General features: G+C 49.4%; 1 protein-coding gene across 1 annotated transcript in view; it reads right to left on the reverse strand.

Annotated features, from left to right (window-relative positions):
* The window catches only part of PCNT (pericentrin), a 116283-nt gene that overhangs the window by 896 nt on the left and 89227 nt on the right, over positions 1 to 26160 (reverse strand). The window contains exons 44-54 of the mRNA XM_036766831.1: positions 23070 to 23220; positions 22479 to 22928; positions 19218 to 19474; positions 18271 to 18370; positions 7042 to 7119; positions 5767 to 5937; positions 4541 to 4702; positions 4037 to 4269; positions 3229 to 3305; positions 1750 to 1912; positions 436 to 560 (exon numbers count right to left, since the gene is read on the reverse strand). Of these exons, the coding sequence (XP_036622726.1) occupies positions 436 to 560; positions 1750 to 1912; positions 3229 to 3305; positions 4037 to 4269; positions 4541 to 4702; positions 5767 to 5937; positions 7042 to 7119; positions 18271 to 18370; positions 19218 to 19474; positions 22479 to 22928; positions 23070 to 23220 (1967 nt within the window). The remainder of the gene's footprint in view (positions 1 to 435; positions 561 to 1749; positions 1913 to 3228; positions 3306 to 4036; positions 4270 to 4540; positions 4703 to 5766; positions 5938 to 7041; positions 7120 to 18270; positions 18371 to 19217; positions 19475 to 22478; positions 22929 to 23069; positions 23221 to 26160) is intronic.

The raw sequence follows: 26160 nt of genomic DNA on the forward strand, positions 1-26160 counted from the left end.
TAACAATTGGCAATGTCTGCGTTTCCCTTGTCTCACTGACAGAAGATGCCCCCCACAACCCCCATGAGTTCTGGGGCCCATCTTTAACTCTTCCCAGAAAGACCCACAGCTGGTGGCCATATCCTGTTTGGCAATTCTAAATGAGAAGGCAGAGAAGAAAGGGCCGGCCAACAGGCCTGGTGGATGTGGCAGTTACCGGCCTTCCTGCAACGCCCTCTGCCTATGCCTAACACCTGTCACCTGGCAGTTACCTGCAAGATCATCTCACTAGGCCTGATACAACATTTCTGTCCTTTAGTCATGCAAATCCCAAACACCTGGGTTTATGCCTTTGACCTTCTTCAACAATACAAACGCCGGTTGGCTGTATGGCACCTCAAGGACTGGGCTCACGTTTTGCGAACACATCAGCAGCAGCAGATGGGTGGGCCTTACCTGGCTGGACGCCCCCTAGTCTCTGCTGGATAACCTCTAAGTGATGAATGTATTCTGTTAACGAGTGCTCTGGATCTTGAGAGCCGTCATAAACATCTGCGCTTGAGCTTGGGGACATGAGGGCTCTTCAAAAACAAGACAAGTCAGAGTTCAGTCTTTCCTTCATCTAGGAAAGGGACGCCTGGTCTAACATCCCCTGATGGTCAGACTTCCCTCCAGAGCTCAAGCAGAGGCGATTCTCTCTCTCACTTCACAGACTTACAAGGTGGCCCTCAGGTTGTTACAGCCCCAGAAGCCATGTAAAAACGGTCAGATGCACCTCAGCCCCCAGTGTATCAGGCCATCGTCCATGCCTACGATGGGGATCCCCGCTGCCTCTGTCCCATCCTTGTGCCCAGCCAGAGCCAAGACTGAAGAAGGCTAATCCCCCTTCAAGAGGTGCTAAGCCAAATGAAGGGAACCTCCGTGGCTGGGGACACAGATGCCTGAGCAAGGGGGCCCATTTCACACCTCAGAGACACCTCTGAGCCTCCCAAAGACAATGCCTGGACACAGGGAAGCTGCTTAGACTGAGGCCCCTCCACAGTAAGGCCATTCATTCAGAGGCTCTGCTTCTTGAAGCTCCACATCTGTTCACAAGCAAAGGCCACTGGGAGCCCAGATACCTGGCCAAGAATCTTTCTGCTCGATTTTGGGGACCCTTTCTCTATCAACAGCATTTCCTAATAACAGTGATGAGACACACTGAACTCTGCCAAAGGGGGTGCAGACAGTCTGCAGAGTGCAAAAAGCAGAGGGCCTGGCAGCAAGGGGAGAGTGAACTGGAGAAGCAGCTTCAGTAACTTGGGTGGGGATTTCCTATTCTTAAGATCCACATGGTCTCAATGGTCCTAACGGACTTTCCCGGTCAGGCAGACCATGAACACAGTTCTCCGGGAGGCCCGGCTTGCTTTGCGCTAAGACCACAGATAAAAGCCCTATTTTCTACAGGGTTTCCCATGGAGAAGCTGCATGCACCTCATACAAGCGCACACACAAGCTAAACTACAGGGTTCCTGGGAGTCAGTGACATGGAAAGCTACCTGTGGTCACAAGGACACCATATCTCAGGATCTAAGAAGTTAAACTGCCTCCTGTCTCGTTAGCCCTCCACACCTCCCACTTGGCCCCACCAAGTGGCCAGCTCCCCCTCCTCTGTCTGCAGCTGCCCCACCTTCCTTCAGAACAGAATGGGCCCCACGTGTCCTTTGTACAGAATCAGAATCTGTCACTGAGTGACAAGTACCTGCCCCCGCTCCCCCACCCCGGGCTCACCTGTCCCATGTGCGGTAGGTGGGGGATGGCGAATGTTTCGATTTCAGAGAGCTCAAGGGGAGATCTTGTGTGGGTGGGGAGCTGGTGGTTTCAGGGAGCGACGGCGAGGATGACAGCGGTGGTGGTTGCGGCTGTCTCGAAACTTCCACCGCTTCCTCAGGCACTAGGAGACAAGGATCCCAAAAATCAACAAGGTAGAAAGACTGGAACATGGTCCCCACACTTCTTGGCTGGATGCACCCCAGAAGCCTGTTAGATTTCCTTTCAGGGCTGGCTCCACGGCTTCTACAGGCTCTGCTCTGATGGGAACCATACAGCTCAAAGGGACAAGCCCTGCCAAGGGGCTGTGTTCAGGATCGGAGAGGACCGTGGGGCAAACGTTCAAGGGTTTTTCATCCGTGCCAGCTACGACTGCCCCTGAGGAGGTCCTGCCAGGTAGCAACCCACTGATCCAACCTTTCCTGGGCTGTCATAAGGCTCCCTTCACCCCCCAAATGGTGCCAGGGTTGGGGAGCCAACTGAAAGCCAGGCAATGGCTGGAATGTTGGACACAGAGTTGTCCAACTCTGGGCAGGTCACCTCCTTTCTCTCTGCCTCTCAGCTTCCTCATCTGTAAATGGGGATGATCATAGCAACTGCGTCCTCCCAGGGTGGTTGTGAGAAGGCTCCAAGGATCTCTCTATCCAAGCTAGATGTGCTGGGAGGGGCCACCGTCCTCAGGGGACTCTGGGGGTTCTGGAGGAAGGAGGCCATGGACTGGAGGGTCCCTTCTTTGCACACACTTCACCTGGGGGTTGTGGGATGTGAGGAGGGCAGCCTTGCCTTTGGCTGATGGTGGCTGACACTCCCTCTGTGTGCCAAGAAGTCACTGGTGAACTCAGAGGAGTGCACCCAGATAACCCTCACGCTGCTCCCTAATCACCTGACCCATGCCTGTATCACAGGGGAAGGCTGTCAGCAGCCCCTGGGACAAGTTCTGGGTGGAGCAGCCTGAGAACTATGCTGGAGACCCGGGCAGGTGTTTTGGGGCCTGAATCAACAGGACTAATGGTTGACATTAACAGAGATTGAAAAGTGCTTCACAAACACCCATCCAACCCTGAGTCAAGGATGCCAGCCAGCCTTAACGCACCGTTTGCATACTAGGGCCACAAAGGAGAGTGATGCAGTAGAAAGAACTGGGGTGACCCACAATGACTCCAACACTGGGCTGGCTGCTCTGCTGCTCTTGGGAATTCCTTTCTGGGAAGGCTGGGGCAGATGTTATCCTCTGCCTCTACAGTACAAGCTGAGTGGCCCAAAGCACTGAGAAGGGAGGTCAGAGCAACAAGGGTCCCACCACGGTGCGTGATGGAGCCATCGACCCTCGATGCCATGATTATCAAGTCCCCAGCAGGAGCCAGAGTCGCTTGGGTGCAAATGCTAATAAATCATTAAAATAAACTCCCCAAGAACCCAGAACACGCTCCCCCCCCGCACCTGAGTCGAGCTCGCTGCTCTGAGCAAACGTCCCTCTTCGATCCAGTTCCTGCCACTTTTTCACCAAGAAGCGTAACCTACAGGGAAAGAGGGAAAAGCCAGTTTAAAAGCTAGAAAAGAAGAAAAAGGAAAGAAGCGATCCAAAGAGCAAATGGGGTGCCCAGAGATCATGGCCTTCACTCCTTCCTCACCCCAGGAGTCCAAAACAAAGTGCAAGCCATGGGCTCTCCCATTGTTGCTAATTTCTCAATCACCCGGTGCTAACTGTGGCCCAACATGGCAACCCTTTGAAATGTGCCTCATTCCTCCAGGAGCTCCAAGAAGAGCAGGCTTCATGAACAGAACTCTGGGCCTCAGTTTCCTCAATCGTAAAATGAGAGGCTGGACTAGGCTATTTCAAAGGGTTCTTCCAACTCCCAATCTCAGGACTATGGCTTGTTAACCTAACTGAAAAACCCTGAATCCCAGATTAAAGGAATTGAAACTTGGGATTTAAAGGAAAGGCCACAAGAAGCCCTTTACAGAAACAGCATTTTCTGGAAGACACCTAAGCATTCCCATTGGTCCAACCAGACCTCCCTCCCACCCCACCACCATCTGTTGGAAGTCTGGATTTTCAAAAGAAGGGACCTTGGCTCCATTTTCTCTAAGGACTACTCAGACATATATTAGACATGGAGATATCACCCCCATCCCCAACCTCCGCCCTCCCCAAAGCTGCCATGGAGCCACTGAGGACAGGGCTGATTTGAGGCAGTACAAAGAAGGCTGCGCAAGGCTAGGCACGACCCCCATTGTTCGCATTTACCTTAATATCGCAATGACCACTCTGACTGCCGTCCTGAATTTGGTAAAGGGGCGAGATGAAAAAGCCCGCTTGTCCATCTTGGAGGGGAACACTCCCAAATGTGCAATCATGGAGAGGGTTTCTTGCTCGGAATCCTGAAATCCCCCAATCAGCAGCAGGAGATACCTCTTTTGATAAATCAGGGCCTTCCGGAAGCTCTCTGCTCGTAGGAAATGCAGGTATAACTTTTCCATCTTAAAGGAAAAAGAAGATGAGAATGGGACGAAGTCCCTGGCACTTTTTTCAGGTCGCTGACATTCTGGCCCCCTCACCAGGCCCCGGCAGCCCCGATGGCATCCTCTAGATACCCTCATGCTGTGTCTCTGAACAAGCCACAGGAATGACTGGCCAGCTCATCTTTCCACACCCCAACCCTTGGGCAGAAGATGCCCCCGTAGGTGAGCAGTCTTTCCAGCGTGGCTCTCTGGCCCAGCCCGGGGCCCCAGGCCCTCTGTCCCGCCATACCCTGATGCGACACATGCTCCCTCCATGGCTGGCTTCGCTTTTAAAGGCAGCTTTCACCATCCCTGACTCGCCATGCCTCGAGGCTTGTAAAGCCATTTTCTGTTGTTTCCAGGCAGCCTTGTCAGCTTTCTGTAACGTGCCAATGCGGTCCACGTATTTGTACTTCAAACAGAAATGACAAAAGATAAGGTGGCTGTTCTCAGCCACTGGGGACAAAAGTGTCAAGTCAGAGGGAGGACCCCCGTGGAGGGCAGACATGGCGGCTGTGGACCCGCCCAAAGGAACAAGCTGCCACCACTTTCTTGCATGGTCTAATGCAGGTATGTATCCCACTGAGTCTTTTAGAAAGAAGCCCAAATTGTGACACTGTGTACTGCTCATAAGTGACCAGGGGTGAATCCCACTTCCCAGGGAGCCAAGATTGTGCACAATCTGGACCCCAGGGCATCAGTGGGTAAAAAACAGACACCAAACATCTATAAAACAAGAACCGATACAAAGGCGGCTCTCTGGCCTCCCCTCAACCCGACCCCTAGTCTCTCTCTGTAGCTCCTTTTTGACTAGTCAGCTCCTAAGTTAAATGCCAAGTCAAAGCAGAGAAAAGTGACCCGACCTGCCCAAGAGACTTCTGTCCAGGGGCTGCCTGGGGAACTTGCTATGAAAAGCAGCTAGGGCCACTTTGCCACCTAGACCCAAAAGCCAGGACTGGCTAGGACCAGTCCACAAAGGGCAGAGTAGAAGCCTTGGGTGCTGGGGCAGAAAGCAGATCTGCCAGGTGCCTGAGGCCCAAGGATGCCAGAGCTGCCTCTGGTTAGACATTCCTGGGCAATGAAGTCAGGAGAGAGGCAGGTACAGGGTACTTGGCCCACCATGGTAAGGTCCCTCTTCTGTCCCAGGAGGGGATTACAAGGTCCTCCTCTATTTCCGCACCTACCCTGGTCCTGGCTCTGCTTTTCCACAAGCGCCAAAGCAGGGGAATTGGTGGGCAGCAGGGGCAGGGCCAAGAGCTTTGGCTCTGCCTGGGTTCTGTTCCTGCTTCCTCACTTACTCCACTGCCCAGCATTGATCTTTCCAGAGCTCCAGTGGCCACTGGCAGAGGCTCTCCACAAATGGAAGCCGCCACCAGACCTGCTGATGACCATCCCATATCCTCGCCTCTCTGGCCGCCCTCAGCCCCCTTTCCCTGTTACAGTTGAAATACAAGTGAAGCAAGTGCCAAGACGTACGATGTGACCACAGCCCTTCTGCAGATGGTGCTTGAGTGTCTTCTCCAGCTTGGAGACAGTTCTGCACAACTCTAGCTTCTCCTGGGTCATGGTGCTCAGGGCTTTGGTGAGGGAGCCGTTTTCCTTCAGCAATACGTCAATAAGACTGATCTGGGCCTGGGCATTTTTTTTCTACAGAAAACCAGGGAACGAGAGTGACTATTTGTGGCTGGGAACAATGTAGCAAGGCCAAGCCCTCCTCCCCAGTGGATCTCCTGGTGCAGTAACAGCCAGATGATGGGATGGATGTGAAGACCAGGGGGTACTGGGACAGAGCCTATGTGATGATACTGAGCGAGCCCGAGGCCACAGATCCGACTCCCATCTCTAAGCCCTGGGGGACTTGGCACAATTCACACCACCTGTCCCAGGGGTTTTTCTCTCCACCTTTACTCTGCTTTTAAAGAGGACTTTTGCCTCTCCAGCCCTAGCACTGGGGGTCTGGGATGCCATGGTGAGAAACCAGAAATGATCCCAGAGAAGGGGCCTCTGACCACTCTATCAGCCTTCCTCCTCCTCCTCCTCCTCCCAGTGGTGAGGGATGAGGGGTGGGGGTAGGGTGAGATGGCCAAGGACAGAAGCCCGGCTACACTGAGAAACACACTGGTCACTCTCACTCGAGTGGGTATTTCCACTTGTTATTCTCTGCCAAAAGGGAAGATCTGGGGGCTTGACCTGTAAGGCAGGACACTACAGGTAGGGTAGGAGAGGTGTTTTCCTCCAGAAAAGGCAGTAAAGAAAAATTGCGTTAATAAAATGTATTTGTTAAAAATACAAAGTATCAGATTTTTTTCTCAGTCACTGTCAGCATGAACACTCATGAATTTCTTTTACATCTGGGCTGGGAGAAAAGCCCATGTTTGTAAGAGGCAAGAGAACATTACAGGATGTCCACTTTAGTGTACAGTTAAGAGCTGGCCCTACTTCAGACTGGCCTTCTCTCCCCTGGGGCAGAATTCCCTTTTCCTGTAGGGCTCCTGAGAGCTGGCAGGGCTGTCTGTGAGCCCAATGACATGGAGCCCCCGGGGAGGGGCAGACCACAGCCTAGCAGCAGGAGTATGTTTTCAGCTTCCTGGGTGAGCTCTGGGGAGTGTCCTTGAACATCAACACTGGGTGGAAGACAACAGGCATCCAAAAGTGACCCCCCCCCCCCCCCCAGTGCTTGGCCAGCGCCTCCCCCCCTCCCCCAAGACGCAAGCTCCCGCTGAGCAGCGAGAGAGGTGTGCAGGGACCTACATTGAGGGTGCCAGGTTTGTGTTTCTGCCCCAACCACGTGACTACCGGCGGTGGTCCCATGGCAGCCACGTCTTCCTCCTACAAGAGAAGGGAAGGTCAAGAGGCCGAGGAGCACCTCTGCACTCTCCAAGGGTCATGGGCGATGCAAAATTCCCATAAACCAGGGCAAGAAGGGCTCCAGGGCAAAACCAAGAAGAAAATGGACAATCTTCCCCAGGCTTGGGGCCTACAGACTGGCTGAGTGTGCAACACATGGAAAGAAGGGAAGAAGGACCACAGAGCATGCGGCAAAACAAACCAAAGGGTCCTTGATCTTCGTGTCTGCCCTTTCAAGAGAGGAAGGCAGGTGGAGAAGGGAACAATGGCAACTAAGGGGCCACAGGGAAGTTACAGTGAAAGCATTGCTAAAACACTGACAAAGGCTGGCCAAGGAGATGGGGACTTGAGGAACCACTGAATGTGGGAGGGGGGACACTGAAGAGAAGAGAGTCCATCTGGCAAGTGACCAATTGCTTAAGAAGATTGTGTCTGAGGGGAGATTTATATTTCTGGCCAACAGCATAAAATCTAGAGCAGGCTGCTGACCAGAGGGGCAAGTCTGCTGAAGTAGTATTGATTTTCTCAGACATTCCTATAACCAATCAAAAGGGCTTCTCAGTGAAAAGGAGTGAAAAGGGCAGCCACCAGAGAGGGAAGAATACCAAGGAGAGGCAAGGTACAGGGAACCGTAGCCTGGCCATCTACAGAGAAAGGCCCCAAGCTGGCTGGTGAGATGGGCAAGACCAAGATTTGAATAAAGAAGGAGGGGCAAGCTGGGCCTCAGTGCTCTCACAAAGGCTTGGTGAGACTAGACCCAGGATGGGGAACAGCTCTGGATATACCTTACTCAAAAGAAACAGCTTAGACAAGAAGGGAAGGAAGGAATACCAGCATATGCTAAGAAATCATACTCCTGTGTAAATAAATCTAGGAATCAGAGAGAGAAGAGCTGGTAGTAGTTGGTAGAGATAAGGGTAAAAAAAAAAAAAACAGAGGCCAAATCAGAAAGAAGACACTTCTCAGAGCACCAAGGCAGAAAGAGAAAACAGATGAGAAATGGGGGAACAGACGCCAAGCCTGACGTGGACACTCACCAGAGTGATATCACAGAAAGCTTCAAGGACCCAGACACCTTCAAGAGCGCTTGTTTTATCAAAAATGAGAGCAGATAAAAATGGCTTGGGATGGTGGAGGAAAGGCGGGGACGCGCCCAAGCTCTCTCACATTGCCATCCAAACAACTTTAAAATAACACATCCTAACACATTTGGGAGCAGCAGAACCCACAAAAGGACAGGAGAGACAGTTCTCCAGCCCAAGACAACTTAGAAGATCAGCAGGAAAGGTCTGTCTCACTGGGGTGAGAATGGTGCACAGTTTAATGCGGGTCATGCCTGGCAAGCCAGCAGCAAGTCTTGGCCCGGCGGGGGCAGGCGTGGCATGGTGACTGAATCTGCCAGAGGTCTCACCCCACAGACGTGAGGGACAACTGGTCAGAAGGAGATTACAGGGGATCCTTGGCTGGCGCTGGGTGCAGGACTCTGCTACATTGCCCATATGCAGTTCTGGGTCACAGTCTCAGGGCGAGGAGCACCATCAGAAGTAGGAGCCTGGTCACAGTTCCAGGGTGGAAAACACCAGGGGTGTAGGTTAGGAGAGCAATTGACCATACCTTTCCTTAGAGCATACCATCTTAGAAGAACTGAAAAACTGTAGCCCCTTGGAACTAGCTCTGAAAATAGTTGCACAAAAAACCTGAAGCTCGGCACAGTGCCACCCCCAAACCAAGAGTAGAACAAAATTTTAACATAAAGTAAAAAGTCAAGAAATAGACTGGAAAAATAAGAAAACAACAAAAAGAGAACCTGACTGTAGAAAGATACTATGGTGACAGAGAAGATCAAAACAAACTCAGAAGAAGACAACAAAATCAAAATTGCTACACCAAAACCCTCAAAGATAAATGTGAATTGGTCTCAGGCCCCAAAAGAATTCCTGGAAGACCTCAAAAAGGATTTTTAAAAATCAGAGAGACAGACAAAAAATTGGGAAAATAAATGAGTGATGCAAGAAAACCTGAAAAAAGGGTCAACAGCTTGGTAAAGGAGGCACAAAAAATACTAAAGGAAATCACAGCTTAAAAAAACAGAATAGGCCAAATGATAACAAAGGCACAAAAATCTGCTGAAGAGAACTCCTTAAACAGCAGAACTGGCCAAGTGGAAATGGAGGTACAAAAGCTCACTGAAGAAAATCATTCTTTAAAAATTAGAATTGGCCAAGTGGAAGTTAATGACTCCATGAGACATCAAGAAGTAATAAAATAAAACCAAAAGAATAAAAAAAAAAAAAAAAGAAAATGTGAACTACCTCACTGGAGAAACAACTGACCTGGAAAATAAATACAGGAGAGGATGATTTAAGAATTATTGGACTACCTGAAAGCCATGGTGAAAAAAAGAGCCTAGACATCATCTTTCAAGCAATTATCAAGGAAAACTACCCTGATATCCTAGAACCAGAGGGTAAAATAGAAATTGAAAGGATCCACCAAAAACCTTCTGAAAGAGATTCCAAAATGAAAACTTCCAGGAATATTATAACCAAATTCCAGAGCTTCAAGGTCAAGGGAAAAATACTGTAAGCAGCCAGAAAGAAATGATTCAAATATGGTAGAGCCACAGTCAAGATAACATGAGATTTAGCAGTTTCTACATTAAAGGATCAGAGGGCTTAGAATATGATATTCCAGAAGGCAAAAGGGCAAGGAATACAACCAAGAATCACCTACCCAGAAAAACTGAGTATAATCCTTTAGGAGAAAAAATGGATATTTAATGAAATAGAAGACTTTTAAGCATTCCTGATGAAAAGACCAGAGCTGAATAGAAAATTTGACTTTCAAATATAAGCCTCAAAGAAAAGTGTAAAAAGGTAAACAGGAAAGTGAAATCCTAAGGGATTCAATAAGGTTAAAGTGTTTACATTCCTACATGGGAAGATGATACTTGTAACTCCTAAGAACTTTGTCATTATTAGGGCAGTTAGAAGGAGTATATGTAGACAGAGGACACAAGTGTGAGTTGAAATCTAAAAAAAAATAAATTAAGGGGTGAGAAAGAGGAATGCACTTGAAGAAGAGGAAAGGAGGAAATAGAATGGGGTAAATTATCTCACATAAAAGAGGCACAGAAGCTTTTATAGTGGAGAAGCTGGGGGAGGTTGGTGAAGGATATGAACCTTATTCTCATCAGAATTGGCTCAAAGAGGAAATAACGTACATACTCAGGTAGGTAGAGAAATCTCTCTTATCCTACAAGATAGTAGGTAGGGAAGAGGATAAGAGAACGAAGGGAAGGCAGAGGAGGGGGAGGGGTGCAGCACTGATGGGAAAATGGATTGAAGAAGGCAGAAGTCAGAGAAGCAAAACACTTGAGGATGGATAGTGTGAAAGGAGAAAAAGTAGGATAAATGGGAAAAACAGGATGGAAGGAAATACAGTTAGCAATCATAACTGAAAAAAAGTTTGCAGAAAATTTCTCTGATAAAATCCTAATTTCTCAAATACATAAAGAATTGAGTCAAATTTATAAGAACATAAGTCATTCCCCAATTGATAAATGGTCAAAGGCAGTTTTCAGACCAAGTAATCAAAGCTATCTATAATCATATGAAAAAATGCTCTAAATCACTACTGATTGGAGAAATGCAAATTAAAACAACTTTGAGTTACCACTTCACACCTATCAGACTGGTTAATATGAAAGAAAAGGAAAATGGGAAATACCGGAGGCAATGTGGGAAAATTCAGACATTAATGCACTCTTGTTGGAGTTGTGAACTGATTCAACCATTTTGGAGAGCAATTGGAACTGTGCCCAAAGGGCTATAAAAACCATGTATACCCTCTGCAATAACCACTACTAGGTCTGTATCCCAAAGAGATAAAAAAAACAAAAAGGAAAAGGACCTATACATACAAAAATATTGATGGCAGCTGTTTATGTGGTGGCAAAGTATTGGAAATTGAGGGGATATCCATTAATTGGTAAATGGCTGACCACTGTGGTATGCGATTGTGATGGAAAACTACTGTGCTATTAAAAAATGATGAGCAGGATGCTTTCAGAAAAACCTGGGAAGACCTACCTGAACTGATGCGAAGTGAAATAAGCAAAGCCAGGAGAACCTGGCACATAGTAATAGCAATATTATATGACGATCGACTCGGAATGATTTTGCTGTTCTCAGCAATACAATGAACTGATGGTGTCTGTATGCAGATCGAAGCACACTTTTTAAAACTTTATTTTTCTTGAGTTTTTTTTTGGGGGGGAGGGGTGAGAGGGTCTGTGTTTTCTTTCACAACAGACCATTATGAAAATATGGTTTGCACATGAATATCCTATGTCAAACTGCTTGCCTTCTCAATGAGGGGGCAGGGGAAGGAAGAAGGAGAGAATCTGGAACTCAAAGCGTTAGAAAATGCAGGCTAAAAATTGTTTTTACGTGGAATCGAGGAAAAATAAAATATTAAAATTTTTAAATTTTACTTGATAAATCTTTAAATCTTACTTGATAATGATGACAATTTGCTTCTTTACAAGGTATAAGAAACAATAGGGAAAAGTCTATCTGGACTTGACTCTCCTTAACAGTAAGGAACTAGTTGCTGGGACGGAAATGATGGGAAATGTTACAGGGAGGGACCACAAACACCAAGAGTTTGTGTTAAAGGAGAGGAAGGCCAGGCAGGGTGTGCTATGAATGCTAGGTCTGAGAAGGGCAGATTTCTAAAGATGCAAAGGAAAGTGTGGTAGAATATCCCATGGTCTAAAATTCCATAGGGGACATCTGAGCAGAAGAGATGGAAAACTCTTGGTGATGAAATCCTGATACTATCTTATGCAACAATTATGAAGAAGCACAGCTAGATGAAGCTAAGATTCCTCAACCAGTATGGTTTTTAAAAAGATAGTCAGGATTCTGGGAAGATGGCAGAGTAGGTCAGAAAACTCCAAGCTCTTAAGATTTTCCTCCACAAAAGAGATGAAATAGCACCTCAAGGTGAATATTGAGCAGTAAAAATAAATAAAAGTAGGGGCAGAACAGGGGTCCTCATGGGACAATCTGAGAAGATCTGATGAAAAATGCCAGGATGAGGTTTGGTCCCTGTGAAGAGTAAACACCTCCAGGCTAGGAAGCGGCAAGCCCTGGGATTACCTGGATTGGGAGGCTGCCTCCGCCCCAGCCCAGAACTTTTAATCCCAAGACAGTGAGATGAGTTTTGCTGTCCGAACCCGGAAAACCGAGGGAATCTCTGCTGATGAGGAACGCCAGATCCAGCTATGCTGCAGAGAGGAGGGAGGGGGGAAGGGGGTCGAGAAGGAACCAACACAAGTGGGTGAGTGCAGAAGCAGTGGGGCAGGCACACCACTGGCTGTGGGTACTAACAGGAAGCTGGAGATTTGGCTTTGGTTCCAGGCTAGAGGGGAGAACTGAAGATTGGAGGCACCATCCTCCATACCCCAGGACTAGAGGTGATTACAAAAAATAAAGTAGTACAAATAAAAAAAATGCACAGGCAAAGGAGAAAGAATCCAACTATAGAGAGTTACTATGGAAACAGAGAAGACCAGGGTTCATCTTCAGAGGGGGATAGTGAAGCAAAGAAACCCTCTTTTACCCCAAAGAGTAACATCAAATGGTCACCTGCCCAAAAAGAATTCATACAAGAACTTAGAAAAGATTTTAAAAATCAAATGAGAGAGATTGAGGCAAAATTAAAAAAAATAAGAACAATCCAAGAAAAACCAGAAGATTATGAAAAGGAAGTCAACCAATTAGAAAAGGACATCCAGAATGTTAAGGAAGGAAATGACTCCTTGAAAATCAGAATTGGGCAAGCGGAAGCCAGCGAAGTCATAAGAGACCAAGACATAGTAAAACAAAAAATAAAGAGTGAAAAAATAGAAGAGAACGTGAAACATCTCATAAGAAAAACAACTGATCTGGAGAACAGATCAAGAAGAGAAAACATAAGGATAAATGGACTACCTGAAAGCTATGATTAATAACTAAAGAGTACTGTCCTGAGGCATTAGAACAAGAGGGGAAAGTAGAAATTGAACAAACTCACCCATCACCACCTGAAAGAGATTGTACAACAAAGACCCACAGGAATATCACAGTTGAATTCCAAAACTCCCAGCTCAAGGATAAAATGTTATGAGCAACAAGAAAAAAAAAAAACAATTTAAATACGGTGGTGTCACAATTAGAATCACATGAGACCCAGCAACCTGGAGACACTCAAAGGCCACAGGTCTTGGAACACTATATATCGAAGAGCACAAGAACGGCGGTTCTGGCTGAAAATATCACTCTCAGCAAAGCTAAGCACAATCCCGAATGAAAAGAAAATGGACATTTAATGAACTGTCAGATTTACAGGACTTTGTTTAAAAAAACAAAAACAAACCTGAACTTAATAGAAGATTTGACATACAAGAACCAAGAGAAATAGGAGGTAAATACCAAAGATTAATTACAAGGGACTCAGTAAGGACAGACCGTTTTGTAAAGTGTAAAACAGATGTCTAAGACTGTTATTAGTAATTAGGTAGTTTGTAAGAAGGATTGGGGTGGACCTGAGTAAGATATGACTTTAAAAAGTCAAACTGTTTAGGAGCAGCTAAAAAGAGCAATTGTTTTATACAAATGAGATGCAGGAGGAGGAGCTGGCATAGAGGCATTAGATGGGGAATGAGGACTGGCAATTCTGGAAAGCTACTTTCATCAGGAATGAGTTTCAGAGGGAACAAAACATATATAATCTACAAGGGTATAAAATCCTCTAAATTCAGAAAGAAATAATTGGGGGGGGGAGAGGATAAGAGAGGGATCTTTAGAGGGCAGGGTGAGGGAAAAGGTTAAAGGAGGGTATAGAAGTGTGTTTAGATTTATAGGAATGGAGGGGCAGCTAGGGGGCACGGTGAATACAGCACCTGCCCTGAGGTCAGGAGGACCTGAGTCCAAATCCAGCCTCAAACTTTTCACACACTTACTACCTGTGTGACTTTGGGCAAGTCACTTAATCCCAATTGCCCTGCCTTCCCCACTCAAAAAAAAAATTTAAAAATAGATTTATGAGAATGGGAAGACAAGGGAAGGATCCTGGGGTGGCGGGGGTGGGGGTGGGGGGGGTGGGCAGAAGCAAATAGAGGAGTTAGAAAGGATAGGAAATAAGAGATATGCACAAACATAAAAACAGATCAGGAGTAGAATTTGTGAGGGAAAGGACATGTTTATATAAGTATGTATGAGTATGTGTATGTATATATCTATATTTATATATAAATACAACCACACTTAATTGTGGCGAGGGGCGAGAGAAGGAAGGGGGGAAAAGAACAAAGTGAAAAGTGCATAGCAGAGAACAAAAGAAAACTTACAGGGAAGCAAAGATGGACAGCTCTCAACACAACACACACTATTTATTACACAGTCTTTCTTGAAATGGAAATTTATTGCTATATATTCTGAATCCTCTCCTATGTTCTGCTGAGCACACGACATGTTTCTTTTTCTTTTCTCATTGTGTATTTAAGTTTTAGTATTTAAATCTAAAATGAAAAAAATAGTCTGCTGCAAGAAAGGGGAGGTAGAAAGGACGCTTGCCAAAGCATGGCAGAGTCCTGTAGGAAGACAGGGAGAGGCTCTGAAGTCCAACAAGAGCGGAGGCTCAAGAGGAAAGGAGAGGTTATCCATAGGAAGACTGGGAGAAGACTGGGGTGGATGGAGCAACTTGTCTGGACCAAAGACCAAAAACAGCAGAGCTAGGTGCTCAACTTGGACCTGGCTTTGGTTTTCTCTGCCAAGGAAAATGACCTTTGGTTTAGTGGAGGTAGAGCAAGCCAGACTCTGCAGCAGGGAAACACTGAACTAATGGAGAAACAGGGAGTTCGGGCAGAGGGGTGGATTTGGGAAGGGGAGAGGAGTTGTTTGGACACGCTGAGATGGAGCCATCGGTGACACTGGACCTTAGGGCTCCAGGGTAAGACTGGGATGGTCACCACAAGAGTGCAGAGCAAAGAGGGTCGAGGACAGCCTCTGGGAAAGCCCCCATAACATAGATCCTGATGCCACCAAGGAAGTGAAGGAGGAGTCAGCGACGTAGGAAAAGCAGGAGGGGGAGTAGGAGCACCAGCCCATCAAGCAGAATGAGAACTGATAAAGGGCCATCAGATCTGCTCATTGAGAGGTCTCTGCAAAGTTTGGAGAGAGCAATTTCAGGTGTGTGTGATGACAATGGTCATGGTAGAGGCCCAAAGCTGGGAGTAACAGTTAAGTTGGTGGGTCCCCAAAGAGCCTCAGGTCTGGAGGGATCTCAGGGGTCAGCTAGTCCAACATCCTTCCTCCCCATTACAGGTAAGGAAAGGTCAGAGGGGTCAAGTGATTTGCCCAAGGTCACACAGCCACTAAGGAGCAGAACCAAGATCTGAACTCAGGTCCTTAAGACTCTAGACCTAGAACTTGATACCATACTGCTTTCTACCTTAACAGGTGAGAGTGTTGGACCAAATCTATGAAGATGGAGTGGAATAGGAATAAATGTGAGTCTTCTCCTTGGATCTATAAGGACAAGATGGAGGAGGAGGTGGTCCCGGGCTGTGTGATGGCAGCCCAGAAGGCCTCCATACACCTGGAGAGACCAGAGTCCATGAGCTGAGGGCAGCACTGCCCTGCCCACACCACTACGGGAAGGGCCACAGTCCTGGCTGCTGGACTGAAGGTGGGACTTTATGCAGGAGACGCTCTAGCACTACAGAGGACGATGCACTTCAGACTACCAGACAAGAAGAGAGGTAGTGTGAAGCAGGTAAGGGCAGGGCAGCTACCGGCTCCCAATTAGAACCAGGACTCTGTTGGGAAGACAGAGCAGCAGAGGTGGCCAGGAAGGTGGGTCCCAGACGGAGATTCTGGGACAGACTGAAGCAATCTCAGAAAAAGCATCTTGTCAACTTGGACAGACTTAGCTCTTCTCAGCAATACAATGATCTAAGACAATTCCTAGAGCCACATGATGGAAAAAACTATCCACCTCCAGAGAAAGAACTGTGGAGTCTGAATGCAGAGCAAAGCAGACTATTTTCACGTTTTTTTTCTTTCCCGTGGTTCTTCTCTTTTATTCTGATCCTTTTTTCACAACATGACTAATGTGGAAATAAGTTTAATATGATTATACATGTATAAGGTATGTCAGATTGCACACCATCTTGGGGAAGAGAGGGAGAAAAAGTTTGGAACTCAAAATCTTATAAAAGCAAATGTTGAAAACTAAAAAGAAATTTAAAAAAAAAAAGTACAATGAAATGAAGGAAACACCAAAGAAAAAAAACAGCAGCAGAACCACCCTCAAGGGCCATGCAGTGTGACCCAGCACAAGTTCTGCTCCAGAGCGCCGAGCTGGCACAAGTGTGTAGTCAGCAGCAGTTTCTAGTAACAGAAGCACGGCCACCAAAATGAGGCCTCCTATACAGCTGAGCTGCTCGCTCTTCCTGCAGGAGTCTGCTGGCCAGTCTAGGAGCTTCTGGAAGAAACCTGATTCACCTTGCTCAGGATTTGGGGAAACTGAGAAGCTCCAGGGCCCGTTAGGTGAGCCCCAGAGAACAGCTCTGGGCAAACGTTCCAGCATGTTAAACAGGAGCCTTTGCAACTTGGATGATCCCATGCACAGCTGCTCCTCACAATGCCCCTCAGAGACAATTTTAAAATTAAATTTAAAATTTTTGCACAAACAAATCCAATAAAGCTAAGATTAAAAGGGAAGCAATGAACTAAGGAAAAAACAACTTTGCAACAAGTTTTTCCAAAGATTTCATTTGCAAGATGCATAAAGAAATGATTCAAACTTGTAAGAAAAAGAGCCAATTGCTACTGATAAATGGTCTCAGAAGAACAGACAGTTGAAGGGAAGAAACCCAGGCTCTCTATAGCCATGTAAAAAAATAACCACTAATCAGACAAATGCAAGTCAAAGAACTTCTGAGATTCTACTTCATAGCCCTCCAGGTAGCAAAGAGAATAAAAAAACAAAAATGGTCAATGTTGGTGGGACTGTGGGAAAACAGGCACAATGACATGCTGTTGATGGATTTGTGAATGGCTCAACCATGTCAGTGAGTAATTGAGAATTCTACACCAAAAGTTACTCATCAGTGAAGGAGCTCTGACCCAGATGTACGACTTCTAGGCCTATACCCAAAAAAGATCAAAGGAGGCAGAAAAAGTCCTTTCTACAAAAAAAAAATTTAAAAATAAACCCAAACAACTTATAGAAAGATCTTTTCATGGTGTCAAAAAAAACCAGAAACTAAGGGGATGCCCATCAGCTGAGGAAGGGATGAATAAATCTGGCAGACCAATGTGAAGGAGAGGCATTGTGCTGGAAGAGATGAGGGACCAGGTGATCTCGACGCATGGGCATGAAAAGAGCTGTATAAACTGATGCAGAGACAAGTCAGTGGAGCTGGGCAGACCAGTACACGAGAGAACACTTGGGGGGGGCCTCTGCTCAGCACGAAGACCATCCAGGAGGTGGGAGGGTAGCCAGCCACTGCAGGCATTTGTTTGGCTCAACTATGTATATATTACAAGAAATCTGGTTCTTATTTTCCCTAATGGGATGGGAGGAGAAAGAAGAGACTTCTGTTAATTTTTTAAAAGGAGAGGTGGGATGTTACAGATGTGACATGTTGAACATACTTTCTTAAGAAGTTATTCTATCATTCTTAGTCTTACTGAACTGTGGGACTGTGTCACAAGAAGTGAGAGTGATCTGCCAAGGTTTGAGAGAGACAACAGTCCAGCGTCTGACCACAGGGAAGAGACTATTCTGTTACAGCTGTGAATGTTAAGTAAACTAAGGCAGCAACAAGTAACAAATAGGAATGTCGTCCATAAAAATGACAGGTCACTGAAAACTGTCATTTTCCTGTGATCACCTTTTGTTTCCAAAGCGAGACAACAGGGTGTCGGAGAGGGACGAACGTGGGGTTCAGAGGGAGGAGCCTGCGACCCTATGTCCTACAGATCTGCCATAAGGCACAGGATGGTGGACAAGGAACTCTCTCCCACATCCCTCTGAGGGACTCGCTCATTTTCAGTGAGGTCTGTGGTTCCAACTTACTTGAGGGAAGCCTGACATTAGTTCGGATTTCAATTCCTCCAGAGTAAGCAGCAAGGATGTCACGGCCTTTTCATTTGATGACGTCCAGTCACTGATTGTTCTGTTAAACAGAAAAGAGAATGTTAAAAAATGTATATTCGCAATAGCCTACCTCCTTCCAGAATTCTGTGCACCAGAGGGAGAGAGCCCAATAATGACGTGACAAAACAGTACAATTGGGCCACTGTCATGAATGATTTTGCTGGGTAACTACTCATTGTTAAAAGAGAGGCTGTTTCAATGAGACAGGATATTTCCAGAAATGACTGGTAATGTAAAGACAAAAGGCAGCAAAATAAACCTACTTGACGAATTAAAAGAAAAATGATCTAATAAGATCTGGATGACAGAGGCTGGCCAGGTGACTGCTCGCGGGCCATATCTATGTGCCCCACCGCCTAAGGAGGGCTCCAGGACTGGGCTCTCGCCTCCATCAAGGCCTCTGCTCCGTCCTAACATGGCTCTGAAACACGGATAACAGGAGGACAATAGCTTAACAAATTCCATTCCCTACTGAAGAAATGTCCAAATCCAGGGCACCGTGAAGCTGGCTCTCAGAGCCCAAACAGAGGGTGTTGTGGGGCCAGCCATGCAGGCTCCACTCCCTCCAGCACATGGAGGACACCGACTACAATCATGTCACTGCCTTGGTCTCCATCCTGTGCACAGCCTGCAGACCACCTGGGCACATGAGCTCAGGGACAAGAGCAGCGAGAACTCCCGAGAAAGGGGGACAACAGAACCCAGAGCCGTCAGAACTGAGGATGGGCCCAGGGAAACCTGTCCCTCCACTGGGGCTGAGGGAGTGATCCCAAGGTCAGGGGAGGCCCCATTTTCTGCCACCTGTAGCTTTCAGTTCCCCAGTCTTTCTGCTTAAGAGACATTGTCCCCCCTCACAAATGGCCTACCTGTTAACGGTCTGGTTCATGAAGCTGGTCAGGAGGCCGACCACGTGCAGAAGCTGTTGCCGGACGTTCTCCAGTTGGTTGTGAGGCCCCTGTGGCTTTTCCATGGTGGGGGCAAGGGCCACTCCGGCTCCACACTCCTGCCATACTCTGCTGGGCACAAAGCCCTTGTCCTTCTCGAGCTCGGCGATCGTCTGCTGCAGCTGCTGGATCTTGTGCTCGTCCCGCTGCCGCTGAAGCTCTAACTCTCGCTGCCAGCCCTTGAAGCACAAGAGGAAAAGAAGGCGCTACGTTACACATGCACCGGCCAAGTGCTCCAATACTGCCCAAGCCGGCTGCCCTCTCGGCAGACCCCCAGCAGGGAAGGGGCCCACGGGAAACAGGCCAGGCTGGCGCCCCATCTGAGACCCAGGAGCCTTCAGTGAGAGAGATTCCAGGAGGGGCAAGGCCATTCCAGGGGCACATGGACAGCCTGGGCAAAGGCCTAGGGGCAGGAGATGGGAGGCCAGGACCCCAGGCAGGCGGAAACAGAGAGCTGGTGAAACAGATAAATGGGAAAGGCCAAAAAGCCTGATGGTGGAGAGCCTGCCCTGGCCCCTTAGACTTAAATTCCGGAGCAAGGGAAGGATGTGGTAAGGGCCTGGGCTTCATGAAGATAACTTGCAGTGCCGGGGCAGCAGGCTCTTGGCGGAACACTGGGGACCTGGCACAGTCCAGTCTCTTGTCTGCTGGCTGCCTATCTGACAGCTTCCATCTCCTGGCACAGCCCAGCCCCTGATACCCTTAGTAGTGACAGCCCTGTGCCCTGAATGCGCACATGCAGAGCAGGAGAGCCTTCCGAAGTCAAAAAAGCAGATGAAGGGCCTGCACTCACGGATGGTCTGAGGCTGGCTTGGGGAGCTCTGAGGATGTGGGGCTGTCACTTGGATCCACAGGATATTGGTTTATATTTTTCTTAGCCAGAATTTCTTAATCCTATTCCCTCAGCATGCACCAGGATGGCAACCCACAGAAAAGATCCCATGTCCCTCTACCCTCGTGGGTCATTAGGGTTTGCTGTTTGGTTTCCATGCATGTGCCCAGCATCCCAATGAAAGAGGCCACCGGCTCCACACTAATGCCTGGTTCCACCAGTGGCATTTGCAAATCTCAGGGAAGAGACAGGGTAGAAGAGGCCGACCCAGATGGGTGCCCACTGACCAAACAACATTCTAGTGAGGAAATGGAAGGTAAAGGGTTTGAGCAAGAGCAACAGGATGGGGCACCTGTGGAAGCACCAATGGCCGGGCAGGGAGCCTGAGGCTGCTGACGGCCACAGAGGCTCAGGGGCAGAACGGATCCTATTCTGGACACATGGAGGAGCTACTGGCTTGGGGTTTTTCAAAAAGAAGGAATTCCATATGTGCAAAAGGGTGTTTAGGGAGGATAAACTGGGCAGCAACAGTAATTAAAGGGGGAAAGAAACTAGAGACGGGGAGAAGACTGGAGGCAGGAGACTGTGAAGTCCTGCCCAGTGGCCATGAGGCCTCTGAGCGGGGGCCTTTGGGAGAACCTGAGGAGTCACGGATGAGCCCAAGCTTTGGGCAATCAAAGATACAACTTAGAGGAGCAAGTTTAAGGGTTGACTTTCTGGACTCACCCCCTCATCCTCCCAGCCACCCTAAATGGCCAAAGCACTGGTCACTTGTCATTTCTATATCATCGTCTCTCACCTGGCTAGCCCTCATTGGCCCCCCCCGTCCCCCCCCCCCCGAATCCATCAAATGAGGAGCCTGGAGAAGCCTTGAAGTCCCCTTCAATCTAAACCTAGGACCCAATGATGCCATGGAGACTTCTCTGAGCCAATGAGGCAGAGGGAAGTCAAGAGAAGCAGGAGATAGTAGACATAATGACAACCACCACACAAGTGAACACAGCATGTCATGAGACTGGCCCTGAAGAGGAGAGGAGCAGAGATGGGGGGCCATGGGTGTGGAACGTTGCACCTACTGCTTAGTCTCTTCCTCAAAGTCACCAGACATTCGAGAACCTGCTCTATTAGAAGGTAAAGGAGCTACAGGCCAGGGAAGAGGAAGCACCTGAATGCAGGAGACGGGAGGACCATCCTTTTCCTCCAAACCTCCTCACATGTCCCCCCACCCAGTGCTGGGCCCTCTCCTGTCCCCTCCCCCTCAGTCCCCTCCCCTACCATCTCTTCTTCCTTTCTGCCCCTTCTCATCTTGGCTGCCTCCTGTCTTCCTTCTCCAGCAGACTATTCCCACAAGCCAGAACCATGGCCCATAATTCCTGGGCTTCAGGATGACTTCATGCCTCCATAGGGCAGCAACCGAGGAGAAGCCTATTCCTTCTCTAATCTGCTACCCACAAACCTATCTATGGCTCACCACCATCCTCATAAACATCCTGACAAGACAGGCCAATCCCTGAGTCACTGCCCTCCTGCTCTCCTCCCAGCTACCATGGGCCCAAGCCATCAGCTGCATGCAGACATCAGGCCCTGCCTTTTCCAAACTGTGACACTCTCAAACCCAACATGTCAGAACTGACTCCCCCATCTGCGGAGGATGCCTCCTCATCATCCAAAATCGCTAAAACTCCGGTCACTCTGGTCATTTCTACGTCACCTCTTACCTCTCCAGAGACCCCATCCAAGTTCCTCACCTCTCACCTGGCTATCCCTCATCGGTCCCCCCCCCGCACCCAATCCATCATTCACTCTGCTGCCAAAAAGATTTCTCTGGAGGGTCACCCCCTCTAGATACTCAGTAACTCCAGGGGCTCCCGACAACCTCCAGGCTCCAACAGAAATGTCTGTCCCCTTTCCTCTTCCCTGGCTGGGCCTTGTTCTTGGAATCTTCCTCCTCCTCTCTGCCCCCCCCCGCCCCCCACCTAACACTACTCTGCACATGTCATGGTGTAACCTTGCAGATGGGGCACCCCTGGAGAACCTAAGCTTGGTGGCCCTCCCCCAGGAAGGGAGGCCCAGCTGGCCGGCCCCCCGCGGGTCACAGGGCAGGCGAGCCTCACCAGCCTCTCCTTCTCTCTCGTGCCCTTCTTGCCCTTGTCTTCCTCTGCCTGGGCCTCGCGCCTTCTCTCCTTCTCCCTCCGGGCCTCCTTGCCGGCCTCTTCCTTCAGCCTGGTCTGTACGAGCTCTAGCTCTGCCTGCAGCCTGCCCTGCTTGGCCCTCTCCTCCTCCAGATAAAACATCAGCTCCTGCTTCTGCGTCTGGAGGGCGTCCGCTGAGGCCTGCAGCAGCACACTCACCTCTTTCTCCTTCTTCAGCTCCTCGCGGTGCATCTGTACCTCCAGCTCCAGCTGCTTCTGGCTGGCCACACCCTGCTGGCGGGCATCCTCCAGCAGCGCCTGCAGCTCGGCGGCCCGAGCCTTCTCCTCCTTCAGCTTGCGCACAAAGGCGTGCTGCAGGTGGGCCTCCTTCTGCGTGCACACCTCGCCGGCACGCTTGCTCAGCTGCTCTGTGACCAGGCGCTCATGGTTCAGGGCCTCACTGAGCTCCGCCGAGCGGCTCCTCTCTGCCTCCAGTGCCCTCTGGAGCTCGCACGCCTGGCTGCGCTCCTGGCATAGGAGCGCCTCGCAGCGCGAGTACTCGATCTGAAGTTCCTTCTTCAGGTTGTCCTTCTCAGCCTGCTCATGCTGGAGGCTGACTGCGAGCTGCCCGTTCTGGCTGCGCTGCTTGTCCAGAGATGCCTGCAGCTCCTGCATGGGGAGAAGAAGGGCTATGGCTGCAGCCTGGCCTCACCTCCCAGCATCAGTCATGGGCACACCCACCCGGCCTGTGAGGGGGCCATGGGTGGCAGTGAATGCCACTGCTTCCCTCCAGGCTCCACACGCACCCACCTCGATGGCCTTGGACCGCAGCTCGGCCTTCTCCACACTTTGCCGCTGCTCCTCTTCCACAAGGGCCTCCAGCTCCTTTGCTTTCTGCTTCTCAGCCTGCAGCCTGTCCAGGGCTGCCTTCAGATCTTGCTCTCTATTTTCCAGTATGGATCTACATGAAGAACAGGGACCAACATGGTTTCACTTTAGGAAAAGGAGTCCCAGGAGCACACAGCACAAAGCTCCCTATCAAATTTCCTGAGCGGGCACAGGCTGGGCCGAGCCCTGGCTGAGCAGCTCTGGTTGCTGAGCCCTCATCCGGCTCTGTTCCCTATGACTCCTCAGGACCACCCCCCACCCCCCATCCCCCACCCATCCTGCCTTTCCCTCTAGTGCCCGAACAAGAAAATCAGCTTGTGGCTGCCCACGCTGCTACCTCAAGCAGGCTCTTCCTCCCCACTAGCTCTGCTGACGCTCTGGGGTGCTCCAATAGTGCTGATCCTAAAAACAAACCCAGAGCTGGGCTGGAGGAGCCCACTCAGCAGCAGTTCTACTCTCTCCTGGCTGCATGGCTTTTAGAAACGCTCCAGCTCTGCTCTTCCCTTTCCCCATCACCCTGCTAGAGAATCCCTGTCCGACTCCCCCCAGCCCCCCAGTGCTCTGCCTGATCTCACAACAGTGTTTGTCACTTTGACAATCCTGGCCCAATTTGACTTGGCATTTGCTGTCTGATGCTAGCCTGTCATTTCTGATTTCTCCTAGTTCACTGTCCTTTAAAGGCCTATAGTGGGAAGATGCTGCTGAAGCCGCCTGCTCCAAACTCGACATGACCAGGAACCCCTTGCCAACACAGCTGGCCCAACAAAGCCATTGGGGCAGGCCGCTTTCAGAGAGTTCTAGCAAGCTTCAATCTGCAACTCCAAGCCTTGATTCCTGGGGCTCTGCCTTCCTGGGTCATGCAGACCAAAGCTAATAATCCTGTTTCCTCAGGCTGACTCAAAGACAATTATCGTGTCTCCAACTCTGGACTGTCCCTAGTTCCTCCCACAGATCCTGACAGGCAAACCTCAAGGCCTCTCCACTCTTCTCCTAACCCTCTGCTGCACCACCCTGTGGTTCTGCCTAAAAGACCACACCACGTCCAGGACTGAACACAAGACTCCCAGCTGGGGCTGACCCCGGCACAGGACAGTGCCAGCTTCTCTTAAAGCAGCCAAAGATGCCAGTTTCTTCTGGCTGCCACAGAACATACTTTGATTTCTTTTCAGCTTAAATAGCTATTCTAACGACCTCCAGATCCCATTCAATTCCTCTCTGCAGAATCTGAAATGATAGTGATGACTCCTCTATCCCCTCCTTCCTGGAAATATTTCTCCAGGGCTGCTGAACATTCCCTAACTGTTCAATCACAGCGTCTGAAGCATCACAGATTGCGAGCTAGAGCAGAGGTCGTTCTTCAGCCCTCCTCCTTGAGAGTTCTCCACAGCTTCTGCCTCTGCCAACCAGTCTGCCTCCTTCCCTGGATTTCCTAATGCTGTTCTTCCTTCCAGCCCTGGGCGGTCAGTGTCAGCACCTGATCCCCAGTCCGTATGGAAGAGCATGGTCCGGGCCTGGTCCTACGTTCTTTCTTCTCCTTTCTAGACGCTCCGGGTAACGTCAGGGAATCCCAGTTCTCACTTCCCAAATCTCCAGAGCCAATCCTCTCTGCCCTCCTGCCTGTCCATTCCAGATTACTAACAGCATGGCCTGTGGGCATCTAGAACCCAACATGTCCAAAACAGAACTCCTACTGCACTAATGTCCTTCTGAGAACCTGTCACCTGCTGTGAGCACACCAGCACAGACAAAGGCCACAAAAGCCGGCTCTCTTGCATTCTCTCCTTAAGCGGTGAACAGCATGGCTCACAGAGAGATCCCAGGCAGAAGGATCTCTGGCTTGTGAATCAAAAGCCAAGTGTCCTTAGTCAACCTTAGGACACTGGGTTCTTGAGACCTCTTTCTAGCTCTAGACCAATGGAACCCTACAATTGTGCCCAACATTTCTATTGGTACTTGGGGATTTGTTTGCTTAATTTCCTCAAGGGCCTCTAGGTGGGTGCCTTTAACTGGTCCAGAGCCCGCTGGACCCTGAAGGGTAGTACATGCTGGCGTTTGTGTTCCTGCATCAAAGCTCTGTCTGCCTCTCTTAGTTCTGGCCCTGAAGGAGGTCTGACACAACCAAAAGCCTGATGCATCTCCCAGGCTAAACAGCTTCAGTGGTTTCCATCAAGCCTCATAGGCAAAGACTGCAGCATTGAGGACATTCACCAGATTCCGTGCCCTCCTGTTTGGCCCAAGCACTGCCTTCTCCACATCACTTGGCGCAGTCTCATCTTCTGATTCTCCTCTTTCCCCACAGGGTCAAGTCCTGCCCCCGCATCCCATCCCCCCACCCGTTTGTTGGTCTTGTTGGGCCTGGCTCTCCTCACACCTCCCCCACCCAATTTCCCTTTTCTCAGTCAACAAGCATTTACAGGCCGAGAGTGATGCCAACACCTGCATGCCCCTCCTCACATCACTGCCAACTGATGAAGGATGATCACTGCTCATCCTTTAAGGCTCAGCTGAGAGAGGCTAGAAAGGCACAGGGCTGCCAGTCTGTGCCAGCCTGGGGCTGCATGGTGTCTAAGGGTGACTGACTAGCTCTGCAGACGGAAGGCATTAGAATGCCCAGGGCACGGGAAGCCCTGTTAGCAAAGGGGAGGGGGTGCAGTAGGGGAGCTCCTGGAGCAGAGAGAGAGAGAGAGAGAGAGAGAGAGAGAAATACTACGCAAGTAGAATCCACGGGAAAGGAGGGACAAGGAAGAAGGACCGAATGAAGCTGCAGGACAGAATCCTGGGGCAGCCACACCAGGCAGGGAGAAGAGAAGACACTCACCCCTTTCCATGTGCCCTGACAGGCCACCTTGGCTCTCCTTCCTTCACATCACACCCCACCCTCCCAGCCCTCCCCGCTAGCTTGGATCCTTGCTATTCCCCTTCCTCTTCTCAACAAAAGTCCTTGAAAAAGATGCCCCCCCCCCCCCCCCCCCCCCCCCCCCCCCCCCGCCATAGAGCCTCTTGTGACCTTTTG

Source organism: Trichosurus vulpecula, chromosome 7 (genome assembly GCF_011100635.1).
Source record: "Trichosurus vulpecula isolate mTriVul1 chromosome 7, mTriVul1.pri, whole genome shotgun sequence".
Taxonomy (NCBI): Eukaryota; Metazoa; Chordata; class Mammalia; order Diprotodontia; family Phalangeridae; genus Trichosurus; species Trichosurus vulpecula.